General features: G+C 40.3%; 1 protein-coding gene across 2 annotated transcripts in view; it reads left to right on the top strand.

Moving 5' to 3' along the window:
- The window catches only part of st3gal4 (ST3 beta-galactoside alpha-2,3-sialyltransferase 4), a 28,315-nt gene extending 15,380 nt beyond the window's left edge, over positions 1 to 12,935 (top strand). The window contains exons 9-12 of one of the 2 annotated variants that reach the window (XM_035948609.2): positions 3,082 to 3,280; positions 3,767 to 3,904; positions 11,697 to 11,846; positions 11,942 to 12,935. In XM_035948609.2, coding sequence (XP_035804502.1) covers positions 3,082 to 3,280; positions 3,767 to 3,904; positions 11,697 to 11,846; positions 11,942 to 12,031 — 577 coding nt within the window. In that variant the 3' untranslated portion in view covers positions 12,032 to 12,935. The remainder of the gene's footprint in view (positions 1 to 3,081; positions 3,281 to 3,766; positions 3,905 to 11,696; positions 11,847 to 11,941) is intronic. The other variant, XM_055012365.1, reaches the window with a different exon arrangement.
- Positions 12,936 to 13,554: the final 619 nt, after the last annotated feature.

Below are 13,554 nucleotides of genomic sequence, written 5' to 3'. Positions count from 1 at the left end.
TGCCCTGATAAGCAGTTCATTGTCAATGAGAAAGTAGTCAATCCTAGTGAAGGTATGGTGGATGTGCAAAAAAAGGAGTACTCTCTCTTATTTGGATGAAGGAAACGCCACACATCAGAAACACCAAAATCAGATAGAAAGGATTGAATGAGCGAGGCAGACCTACTAACTGAGTCTGGGTTGGGAGAGGAACGGTCCAGCACGGGATCTAACCAGCAGTTAAAATCCCCCCCAAGTGTAAGCGAGTATGAGCTCAGATCCGGGAGAGAAGCAACAAAGCGTTCAAAAAAGCCCACATCGTTTACATTTGGAGCATAAACATTGGTGAGCACCATCTTTGTATTATATAACTTACCTGAGACAATGATAAAAGGGCCGCTTTGTGTGAACATTGTGATGCACAAAAGGGATGTTTTGGTCAACAAGGATTGAAACTCCCTGGCTTTTGCTTGGAATGAGGAATGGAAGTGCTGCCCCGCCCACCGCCACATCAGGCGAGCACTATCACAGCCACAAATGTGTGTCTCTTGCAAAAACACAAATGCTGCCTTAAATTGTTTTATGTGTGAAAATACCCTCCTCCTCTTAACAGGATGATTTAAACCCTTGACGTTCCAGCTAGCAAGGTTTAATGATCCATCCACTGTCCGCTAGGCTTTTTTAACGCCTGTCTAGACTGAAGTTTCCAAAGTGCAGACTAATCATTTAGCCAAACAAGGGCTCAGTCTGTGCTGCTGTGTTAATTAATCGGACAAGGATTGAGGTCTGATGTGATTGTAGGAGTTCTTGTGTCAGGAATTTGTAAAAGTACCAAAACATGGTTTGTTTTACAGGGAAGCACATGTTGGATTTTAAACACTCCAGTGTGACCTACTTGTTCTATTTACAGGCTACCTTTTACCAGCATTGTTTTATAGCATGTTTTTGTCCACTCAAGAACATGTGACAGAGCATACATGTGAGGAGACAAATAACCTGTGTGTGCAAATCAACAGACCAGCAGCAGACCACAATACTCATGCAGATGTTTATTACAGTTTTGGTAGGTCTCTGTGCCATTAGCTACAGAAGTTACTTGTGTCTAGTGTTTCCAATGTAAAATTACTCTTGTAAAACTTCACCTAAAACATATCTGAACACTGGACTCTATATAAAAGATAAATGTAGCCTCTGGGTCTGAAAAATGAAGCCTATGTGGAAGTGCCTTAATCCTGCATACCTTCATTCTAACAGCCAGCAGGGGGCGACTTCTCTGGCTACAAAAAGAAGTGCAATTGTACAGAAGCCTGTTAGAGAATCGCCCAACTTCTCCCTTAATTTATTACCTCAATAAGTATTTTACTAGTGAATTTATGGTCTTAATCATTTTAGAATTTATCGTCTCATTTAAAGTAAAATAGACAATAAGCAGGGTGTGCTTTAGGGCATGGCTGCTTTGTAAATGACAGGTCATGACTGTATCGGCATGTGTAGCATCTCGGTCATATCCACCGCTTGCTTGCTGGATGAATTCCAGATTAAAGGCTTCAAAACAGTAGTTCACAAACCAATGGGTGACGTCCACCTTTTGTGTACAGTCTTAACTTAACCCGTCCATGACTCGCCTCTTTTATCAAAGTGGCAGCGGTTGACTGTGATAAAATTGAAGTGAAGTACTGATTAAACATCCACAAAAAAAACATTTAAAAAAGAAAAAAAAACAAGTTTATTGTGTACAACAGAATGCAGAATTACTGGTTCAAGGCTAAATTTGTCATTTTTAATGCTGTTACAAATGCCATTGAGGTTTCTCTTACTGAAATCCTCTTCTTTCTTTTCAGAGAATCTGAGAATTTCAGTCTGTCAGTTCTGTGTTAGGGCCTCTGTTATTCAGTCTTTATGTCAACGACCTTCCGCAGGTGTGCCATGGTGTAGATCTACAAATGTATGCTGATGACACGGTCATTTATACTTGTGCAAAAACTGCTGAGTTAGCAGCTGAGACGTTAATGAATGCTTTGGGAAAGATTACAGAGTGGTTTGATCAGTCATGTCTCAACCTCAAAATATAATCGGATAAACTTTCGGTATATTAGAGGCTGTCTGTCTGTGGATGCTGCAAAGACTTTCATGCATGCTATGATACTGTCCCACATGTCGTATTGTATTGCATGTTGGGGACAAGCTGAGCAGGCAGTCATCAAACTGCTGGAGTCTCTTTACAACCAGACTTTGAAAATCCTGGACAAAAAATCCATGAAATACCACCATTGCAGGATTTTAGATAAGCATCATCTTCTCAGCTTTGAAAATTTGAAGTTATTTTTTAATATGTGTCTTGTTTTTTAAAATTTTAAAAGGTTTGGCCCCTCCTCCGCTGCACCAGTTCGTTCAGTACTGCTCGGCACAATCCATAAAATCCATGAGGATATCTTCTACCACTGACTGTTCAATACCTTTTCGACGCACCACCTTTGGACAGTCAGCTTTTTCTGTAAAAGCTGCAACTCAGTGGAATGCCCTGCCTGATGACATTAACAACTGTATTTCTATCGGCACTTTTAAAAACAAACTGAAAAACCTGCATAAGGACACTCAGAGCTGCAACCATTAATGTCGTTTTAATTGGCATTTGTGTGTGTGTGTGTGTACGTGTGTGCTTTTAAGAATGTGTCTGTGTGCGTATAATGTTTTGTTTCACTGTGTCATGTACTTTTTTGTAACATTTTAATGTTGTGATGTTTGCATTGTGACCTGCCAAGGGACTGCAGATGGAAATTAGCTTAAAGCTAACTCTGGTGCAATACATCAAATGGAAACATTTATGTTTAATATTCTACATGGTCCCTTTTTAAATAAACTACTACTACTACTACTACTACTTCTACTACTACTAATAATAATAATATTTCTGAGTATGTTTCTGGTCAGAATTGAAATCATTTACTAAAGCATTAAAGTTAGAAAGTTATGATTTGAGAATACGATTAAACAAAAAAAAAAAAACCTCTGCATGAATTATTGCAGAAATGTTAATCCTTAATGAAAGAGCCCTGAATATTCTTTGTGTGTCTGAAGTATAGAATTGTGTCCCTGCCTCAGGTTGAATGATGCCCCAGTGAGAGGCTATGAGGAAGATGTGGGGAACAAGACCACCATGAGGTTCTTTTACCCCGAGTCGGCCTCCTACAACCCTGGACTGCACAATGAGCCCGGCACACTTATGGTCCTGGTGCCTTTCAAACAGCAAGACCTGCGGTGGCTCAAAGAGATCCTCTATAATGAGAAGAGGGTACAGGATGTGTGTGAGAATGCATTCTCTCACACAAAAGCACACACACACACACACACACACATCCATCCCTCTGTCTCACTTTCTTTCTATCCCTCTTGGCCTCACATAAACACACTGTTTAGTTTCTTTTCCAGCTCTTGTCAGTCATCCATATCAGGAACAAATACTTAAAAGGTTCGACTTCAGTGACGCCAAGGCCCTTCAGAGTTAAATGTAGTTTCCATCCCAGACATCCTTCACTCTGTTGCTCCCGGCACCTCCGGCCTCCTACTGCTAATAGTTGCAGGGTCATTACCCACTAATTTGCACATCGATTTAGTTGCCTCCAGAGATGAGAGAGTCATAGGTTCAATTGCATCTCTGTTTGGGTAAATGAACTCATTTTGCCAAACAAAAATAGCAATCTTTTGCTTTACTTTCTGTCCTTTTGTTCCTTTCTGTTGCTTAACATCCCGCCTGTTATCTTTCTGTCTGTTTATATGTGCGTTGCAGGTCAGGAAAGGCTTTTGGAAGCCTCCTCCCCAAATCTGGTTGGCTGACGTCAGCAAAATCAGAGTGCTGGACCCACACTTTTTGCAGCAGACTGCAGATAGACTGCTCCAGATCCCTCTGCACCCCAAGAGCAAACAGGTGAGTAACCCTTTCCTCTTGACTGTTTTAAGAATCTTGAGCCTGAATGTGAGGATATCACAATTTTTGAAGCAGAATTGTTGGTTCTAGTTCAAACCAAATTGCAGCCTTATCCCTAATCAAACCAGTCAAATCGTTAGCTTTCTCAATCTATAAATGTTTCTCTGTAATCGCAGTGGCAGTTCTCCTGTGTTGCAATATTGAGCATTTCTGGCATCCTCAACTGCAATTATCCCGACCAGAACATCCTTGCCTGTTTGTTCCTTCTCTCATACCTCCCTTTTTTCCCCCTATTTTTGCCCTTCACTGCTCCCCACATGAATGTTAACAAGGATGGATGGAGCATCCACTGATTAGCCACAGTTCCTCCAGTGATATGTCTTGAGCTCTGTGATAAACAGTTTATTGGAAAAGGCATTTCTCTTGAAATGTAGTAGGTGAAATGTTGAAGGTCAGTAGCAGTTTTGTGGATCCAATTACCACAGAACATGATGAAGATTAGCTTCTGCTTGACATTCTAGCATCTCATTACAAGATAAGTGCCACATGTTTTCTCGGCTGCACAGTAAATCTCTGTGAAATAATTGGCTTTTGAAGGAGAGCCAAAATATTGTATAAATTTCAGTCAGATGCTCTGTTTCTAGACAAACGACAGTCGCAGTGTTCCTTCCCTGCAAAGCTAATTATTGCTGTTTTTTCAGGAAAATGTCCAGAGTTGAGACCTTCACTGTTTTCTCCCGATTTCAAGGTTTACTTGATCCTCGCTGAGCATGTTTTGTGGCTTTTGGCTGAGTGAAATCTGAAAGCAAAGGATAAAGTAAATGAAAGGCAAGATAACTTCATCATAGCACAACAAACAAAAGAGGAAACACGTCCACAAACTAACTCATGACAGAGCAGCGATTGTGCAATGAGAAAACATGATGCATGATTTTGAAACACCCAGGGATTCGACTTGGACTACAGCTCATGCAGAATGAAGCTTTTACTGGCCCGTTGCATCCCATCTGCCAAGAGGGGCTTGTTGCGTGTTTGTTGGGGATCGTCCCTGACGTGGGCCCGAGCCAAGTTTTGTTTTGGTTCTGCTTGTTCCCCTCTACCGAGTCCTTTTTGTCAAAGAGTGACGGGGGTGTTACCCTTTTGGACCGCAGTACAAACACAACTGGTTGGTGCATGAGAAGAGTGAGCAGTGGGAAGGCCGCGGTCCTACAGACAATCAGCGTGCTCACCCAACAGGAGCTCTGCACCATCTGCACCATCTGCACAGACTGTATGGAAAGGGCCAGGGGGAGTGGAAGGTGGGCAGGAGGAGGAGAGGTGGTGGGATTACGGGTTGGGAGAACTGGGGCCTAGAGGCAGTTAAGTTTTGCACGATTAAAACAGAAACAGAAACTGAATTACCTCTATTCAGGGCTCTAACCATCATTTTTCTTAATAGTGAACATACAAGAAAAGGCAGTTTTCTGTCACGCTCTGTCTTGTCATCAATCTTCTTGTGTTTTTTCCTCGTGGCTCTCCTATTGGTATTCCTCATATGCCAAATCCCAGCAGGGGTACTGACCGTAGCAGACCTCCTCTTTGCACACCATCCCTTCGTTAATGACCCTGCCGGATAGACATGGACCCCTTCAACAGATGCAATCAAACCACACGAACTCTAACACATGCAACCACTTCACTCTTTTCCTTCCCTTTCCTTCCTCTCTGGCTTATGTGTGCGCATTCATACCACTAGCAACTACGCTCGCACCGGTTTCCCGAAGCACACGTTTGTGTTGCGCAGTGGCGACAATGTGCAGCCCCCACCTCGCCCCCTCTCACCAAGGATCCACGGGCCGAGGTCCAAACTATGCGCCGGGCTGCTGCAGAGCTCTGGTGTTCGCCTGTATGCTGGCGACCACATGAGGCTAGTACACACAGAATGTCAGCTGTGTCCCATTGCGGGGTGCTCATCTGAATTAAAGGAAAAAAAGCTAGTCATGCTCAGTGCAACGGCAAAAAAAAGCCATTTCAGTTTCTTATCAAGGCTGCATCACTACAGTAGAGCCCGCATTTGTTTACAGAGACCTCTATTTTGCTAAAATTTAACCTTCACTGCAGCGAAGCCGGGCAACATGCACACACAGATAAACACACACGGCCATGTACACATGTGCTTATGCTTTCTTTCACGCATCTCTCAGGGAAGCCAGAAGTAGAGAGCTCTCTTAGTCTCTTCAGCATCTGAGTGCTGCTGCTGAAGTGCTTGCAGTCTTGAGATTCCTTTGTTTTGCACACTTGTATTTGACCTGATACATCCCTCCACATCTTTGCCAAACTGTGCTTTTGTGAAGGTCTTGTAGGTTCAACGCTTGGCCTAATGTAACTGGCATAGATCTGAAAGGGCAGAGCATTGCTATTCTGTATTTTCAAGTAGGCTGCTGCAATGATTCAAATGCAGCTCGTAGCAAAAGACTTGTATTTATGTGGAAATGTCACCCTAAATACCACAGTGCATGCACACTTCATGTGCTTAATTATACGTTTTAATTGTTGGAAGCATAAAAGCCTCATCTCTAGGAGTCTGTAAAACAATAATGCGACACTTCACTTTCTTGCTAAGAGTTACATGAGGAGATTGACACTTCTCTCAAATCTGTCTGAATATGAAGCTGGAGCTTGCAGCTAGCCATCTTAACTTAGCATGAAGACTGCTACTGAAATCTGTCCGATTCACCTTGTTTCTGGTCTTTACATTAAACTGAAGCCTCAAACTAAACAAATAGTTGTGAGAGTTTTATCAGTCATTTTGACAAACGTTCTGAAAGAAAGCAAATATGAGTATTTTGTAAAATGTCAAAGGAAGAAAAAAAAGTTAAAAATAGCTTTGGAGACTGCTGTTATTTGTTTCCAGACAATGTCAAAGACAAATATGGCTGTGGATTTTACCATCACCACTCATTAGGATGACATTAAAATGTAAGTAATTTACATCAGTATCTGTGTTCAAATGACATAGGACCTACAATTTTGGTTAAAATCGGTGGTGTGTGCAACCGGTAAGCTCTAGCTGGAGAAAATATTGGAAGTAGGTCATTATAAACTCTGGTAAATGCACCAGAAATTTCCTTGCAGACAGGGCTCTCACAAAAGAAACTTGATGATAGCATGGAAAGCTGAGGAGGAGTAAGACATACAAAGGCAGTTGGGGAAGTTTACTGCTTTTTGGGGAAGGGATGGAGAAAGTTTTATCTGACTCCAGGTCATGTGGAAATGATTCTTCTTCTTGCCTCTGTGAACATAGATAATCACTGACAGAGTTATATGAGAAGTGGCAAACAACAGAGGGAAATCTCTGAGCACAGACAGAGCCAGCCAGGGACATAACAACAAACATGTCTCATCCCCTTAAATCTTGTGTTACTTTTATTTCTTGTTTTTCCTCAAACAAGAAAAATATGTCCGTAGGGTCAGATAATCTGTTTTCTTTATTGTTTCTGTTTTTTTGCAAAGGGAGATCCTAAGTGACAAGACCGGAAACCATAGGAAAATATACTTTAGAACTATTTTCAGGTTAATAACTATCTATTTCTCTTGTGTAGGGCTTTGCGGGGTAAAAGTCCCTAGTTGTGGGAATTAGTCAGTGTATGTCTTAACCCTCTGATGCATAACATGGGTCAAAAGTCACCCAAATCCAATGGAAAATGGGTATCTCCTGACCCACACTGCACATCGAAGTTTGTTTTATATATGTATATATATATATATATATATATATATATATATATATATACATACATACATACATACATACATACATACATACATACATATACATATATATATATATACATACATACATACATACATACATACATACATACATACATACATACATACATACATACATACATACATATATATATATATAGTCCTCACTTTGGAAGTACATGTGAAGCTGTACATCTGTGATAATAAATACCAGTTACAGTACCAGTAAATATTCAACCCTCCTATTGGACTTTGCCATGTTTATACTACCAACATTGATTTCACCTTTCGCTATAACACACCCATAAGCCTTCATTGTATATTTGCTATTTTCATCACCAACAATATAAATCGAAGAGAGATCACAGGTGTGTTTGAAGGAAGAAAAAAAAAAATGGATCACTATCTAGATGTGCAGATCTTTCCACAGCAAATTAGGACAGTTCTGGGTGCTCAGCAGGCTTCTGCTAACAACAGGAGGAAACATGGATAAATGTTTCATATTTTTGTAGAGACTTGTTTTTACTGGGTCATTTTTCCGTTCATTGTTGTCAGAAAAGACTCACTTGATTCACTGTAATTAGCAAGAGGCCTGAATACTTTAAATAAATAGCCAATTCAGCATCACTGTGGGCTTTAGTCTTGGAACAAGCAGCAATGAATTAGAGTCAGCTAAATTTATCGTGTTTGGTACATAAACTTTGAGGAGCGGAATTTTCGGAGTGCTTTAAATCTGATTCTAATGCTTACAGGCGGCCAATGAAGAAACTTAATTGAGGTGATTTGTGAACTCACTTTATTTGGTTTTGGTCAGGAACATTGCTGCAGTTTTATGAAGTAGTTCCGTCTCATAAATTGTAGGCGTTACCTCCCAGCTCTGCTTGAGTTGAAGGAAGAACATAAAACCAGGTGTTGTTGGTTTGGTAAAGTAAACTATTGCTCAGTGACCTAACTAAGAAAAAGAAGGAAAATATTTTCAAGAAAACAGGGCTGGTAGGCATTGCTAAATCAACAAACCGAATAAAACCAAAAGAGGGCTGACAGAGTTGCAAACTTGCAACATTTTTTGGGATTTTTTGTTCCTGTTGCACTTTTACTTTTCTCTGCAGCATTAAGATCTACACCCAAACAGCACAATCATGGCTGGAAGTGAAGAAAGAAATTGAAAATAATGTATACTTAGAAAAAAAGCCAACCTTGCTATGACAAAATACCAAAAGAACACAACTAAACTCCTCTTCCAAACTTAAAGACATGTTAGCAACACCCCTGCTCCTAGCAGAGCTAACAAAAAGTAATTAAATGGGTCCAGCTGCAATGGACAAGCTAAACAAATGACTGCCTCGGTACAACACATACGCACACAGAGCTACAAGTAATGATTTTCGGTGGCTACAGTAAACATTAGACAACAAGTAACTCATTACTTATGGTTCCAAGCTGTAGGCTGAAGATGCATATTTACGTCAAACACAAGACACCAAGTGGCTCCGAGGCGAGATGGTCACATTGAATCATAGCCCCCCGACTGACAGTTGTGCTCCAGATTTATACTCTGGTGTGGGAATTGCTGCACTCTGATTGGAGGGAAAAACAGGATGGTGGGCCAATCAGCCAGGAAGGCAGTTGGGGGAGAGGAACTAGGGCTGGAGTGTGAGACTGGAGCTCCAGACCAAACATCCAAAATGATAGACAGGTGGGGTCTGGAGATGCTCTATAGTCAGCTATAATCAGAAGTCTACACACAGAGGCCACATAGGGTGCACCACAAAAAATCAGGTACACAGCTACCAGGGGCCGTGACAGTAGACATGTATGTTAAAAGCAAAAGCATTCAGGCAATCCAGATATTTTTGGGGCATTTAATGCTGTCATTAAGTCGCTGACAGTAGAGACATGACAGGAAAGAAGTTGCAAGAGAGATCAGGAATGACATGCATTCGTATCCCCTGGCCGGAATGATTGAGCTAAAGATGTAAACCTTTAGGCCATGAGGAAGCCCCAGTCATGTAGATTTTTTTTCTTGTCAGATTTGTGCAGCTTATTCTGGTTAGAGATGGCATGAGCATGATTTCAGTCATGATTTTTCCATCGTCTGTCAATTGTGTATCACTTTTTTTCACTGCAATTCTGCATCTCCATGGAAACAGAGGAACTTAGAAAAGTCTTTTTGTGCCGTACAGCATAGTTATAATACCATAAATCCTAAAGAAAGTATAAATGAAAGTTTAATTTAGAGAACTTGTAATTCACATAATCATAAACATAACTGAAGTAATCACACGTGTAACCGATAATGCAGAGAAACAAGAAACTTTGGAAAGTTGAACATCTCATGATTCTGTTTTTACAGTTTCTGGCTCTGATAAATGCTGTTATTTTTTTAAAAGATAACATTCCTTTCAATAGTCCTGGTAGTTTCTTTTTCTGATTTAAAGAGTTAATATCATTTTGCCTTTGAATGTTTATGTTTCAGTGTCTCCGCTAAGATGGTCCATCCATTCTCAGAACAGATTTTTAGACAAAATTAATACTTTAAAAAAACAGTTTTTTCTGTGGTGAATAAGTAACAGTATCAAATCAAAACATAGGTGTTGTTGCAAAATTCAGTACAATCATTATTTTTGTTAGTTTTTTTTTGTTTTCTCTGCTTGCTTGTGTCTCAGTTGTGTGCTGTCTCGTCACTGATGCCATTAGTAGCACTTCAGATTTTTGAGATGCCGTCTGCATAACACATACAGAGACAAAAATCGTCTCACTACACTGACCTCACAAGCACAGTAAAAACTTTCAATAAGCAGACAACCTCAAAAGCAGCAGGTTTTTTTGTTCTAGTCTATTCTTATATCTTTGCCTTTGGTATCAGCATTGAAGTGTCTGAGCAGTAGATGTGTCAGGGCACTTTGCTACTGCTCCAAGTGCTCTCTTAAACTATTGAAATCTGAACATGTCAACAGTTTTAGCAGAAGGTAAAACCTTTCTCAAGCACTATTCTCAGCAACATCAATTGTGAAATTGGCCTAAAGTTGTTACTTGTTACTGACATCGAGTGCTTTTATTCAGAGGAGTTTGTGGTGAGTAAGCCTCTGGAAAACACCCAGACTACAGGATGACGCTTACTTGCTTGTCAGAGACAAAGACCTTTAGAATGCTGCTAGTGGGAAGTGCAAGGGTGCAGGTACAGATGGCAACAGAGGATGCTGCTGTGCTGAATGGATTTATTGCACTAAATGCACTGCATTAAAGCAGTAAAGTGACGGTATATTCCACATCATGTTAGTTAACCTTGTCACTGAATATAGCAGCAAAGAATTACATTTAGATGGTGAGAAACCCTCATTATTCACAGTAGAAATGATGGAGATTGGCCTACTGTTGAAAATACAACATAAAGAAATGATTTCATGATAGTCAACTTCTCAATGTTGAGGTTTAGCTATCCGTCCTAAAGCGCCCATTAAGTTAAAGTAAATGTACATTACATTAAATTTAAACTTTGTTGGAACAAGAGGTAGAAATCAAAAGCTGTTATTGCCACAGTTTTGCAAGTATCATAAATGAGGTAATGCAGCAGTTAGTTGACTGAATTCTGCACATGGAGAGTCTTGTTAAGGGAAGATCAGCAGCATTTGTTTGTGTTTCCCTCTGCTGCCATCTATTGGTGAAATACAAGACCTCATTTAAGTCTTTATCATGGACTGTATGGCGTTAATGCCAACTGTAGCTTTTACTACACAGCAGATAGAAAATTTAGCTCTTTTACATAAATGCTCATATCTTCTGTTATCTGACTAGCAGAAATCATAATATGCATGTGCAAATTTTGGAACTCTGTCTATTTATCATCACAGCATACTCAGTAACAGATTTTAATGCAAGAAATATAAATGGGAGTGCAATTTTGTGATTCTGATGGCATATCATTTTGTTTGTAGAAAAATGACAAAATCTTGAAGCTGTTTTTTTGGCATATCAGATGTCAGAAATGCTCAAACCATGCACATAAGTTAGGAGACACTGACAGTATTGTTTGTTTCAGCAGCCAGTGCATCCTACCACGGGTATCCTCGCTGTCTTTGTTGCTCTCAACTACTGTGATGTGGTCCACATAGCTGGATTTGGATACCCGAGCTCAAAGAGCCAACGACACCCCATCCATTACTATGGATACGACACCATGAAGTCTATGAAGGTGTGTAGGAGTCATCTATAGTTTATGTTCAGAAATGCATGCTGGACCAGGTTGGATTCTCTGAATGCTGATGCTCCTGTTTCTCTATGTTGCAGAACTCTTACCACGACCTCAATCATGAAGCTGAAGCCTTAAAAAAACTGGAGGATTCAGGAGCCATTTTGTACCTGCACCCACATCTATGATACACATTGTCCACCGGCTAAGTTCAGTCCAAAAAAATAATTCTACACCAAATTGTGTTTGAATTTGTTTTAGGTCATTTGACCTGTATCAGATCTTAATGTGCCTTCTGTGGTGGAACACGGAACATTGTGCTGTTGCAGTAAATCATTATGTGGTGACACGGCGAGGAACGTTTACCTCTGTGGCACATGGGAAGTGGTTTAACTGCTTTGAACAGGTGCTCCTTTGGCATAAAATTTGGTAATGTGGTTCAACATTTTGCATAACTTTTGCGGTTTTGAGTGACAAAACTGAATTCAGAGGACGCTACTGATGATGCGGTGACCCGGTTGTGTGTTTGTGTTAACCCAGTTCTGGCAAACAAGTTACATCTGTTTACGTTTGATCTTGGACAATTCTAGACTTTGATACTGTTCTTAAGTCCTTGTGATGGTATGGTGGGATTTCTTGCTGGCACATTGCAGAAATCAAGCATTTTATGTTTTCAGCTCAGATGGGGGACCTTTTGTCCAGAGGTACAGTAAGTCTTGATTATTTCCTGTACGCTCACTGTGGTGTGAGGTTCATTTTCCAGTCAGATATTTTATTTCTTCTTTATTTAAAATCTGTTCTTCAGCACAGAGGTATTTTTAGAGGCTGGGGGGATTTGCTTTTACTATACATTTTAGCTAAATAAATGGAAGATGGATTGCTCACAAACGTACGAATTTAGGCTCACTTTGCTTTCAGATTTCATGGACTGGAAATACCTGTATTTTTGCTCATTTGTTACATTTTGATTACATTAATTGTCTCAGTCATTTAATTTATTTCAATGTTTTTTTAAAATACATATGGTACCACTGGATATTTTGTAATGTACAGAATGAGATGCGTTTTTAATTAAAAAGTGACCAACATGAATTGCATTTGATTCTTATTTGACTGATACTTTTTTATCTGTGCTTACGTACATTTGGAAATGTCTGCGCTCGCATCAGCTATTCGGAGTGAACCAGCAGAATATTGCTGTTTGTTTGAGATTAACCTGAGCCTCTCTGTTCACCACTAGATGGCAGAGAGCCTCTACTGCAGGCTTTACGTACAGCAGGTACTGCTGCACATGGTGCAGTCATGCAGCAGCCCGTCTTAAAGTGCCGGGGGTAACATTAACAGTAAAACTAGCGCTAGTGCACATGCTAGGGAACACATGTGCAGTACGAACATCTGGACAACCAGCAAACTGCACAATGCTATTAACTCATTATGACTAACATACATTTGCTGCTGGTGACAGATGTTAATGATGGTTTCTACTCCCTGTACACATGCCCTCTATTAGACTTGACATGAATGGAATTGGGCCTTTGGCATTCATGAACTGCACCTCCTCACATGGTGGTACAGCATCGGCTGTGACGGAGGGCAGCTCATCCTGTGAGGTCAGAGTGACAGTGGACATTTGCTGTATTTTTAATAACAGGGAAGTGCAGTAAATGTTGGAATGCAGCCACTACAGCAAGGACTATTATTGATAATTACA

The sequence above is a fragment of the Amphiprion ocellaris genome, chromosome 7 (genome assembly GCF_022539595.1).
Source record: "Amphiprion ocellaris isolate individual 3 ecotype Okinawa chromosome 7, ASM2253959v1, whole genome shotgun sequence".
In the NCBI taxonomy this organism is placed as follows: domain Eukaryota; kingdom Metazoa; phylum Chordata; class Actinopteri; family Pomacentridae; genus Amphiprion; species Amphiprion ocellaris.
This window is presented reverse-complemented; position numbering and strand designations above follow the sequence as displayed.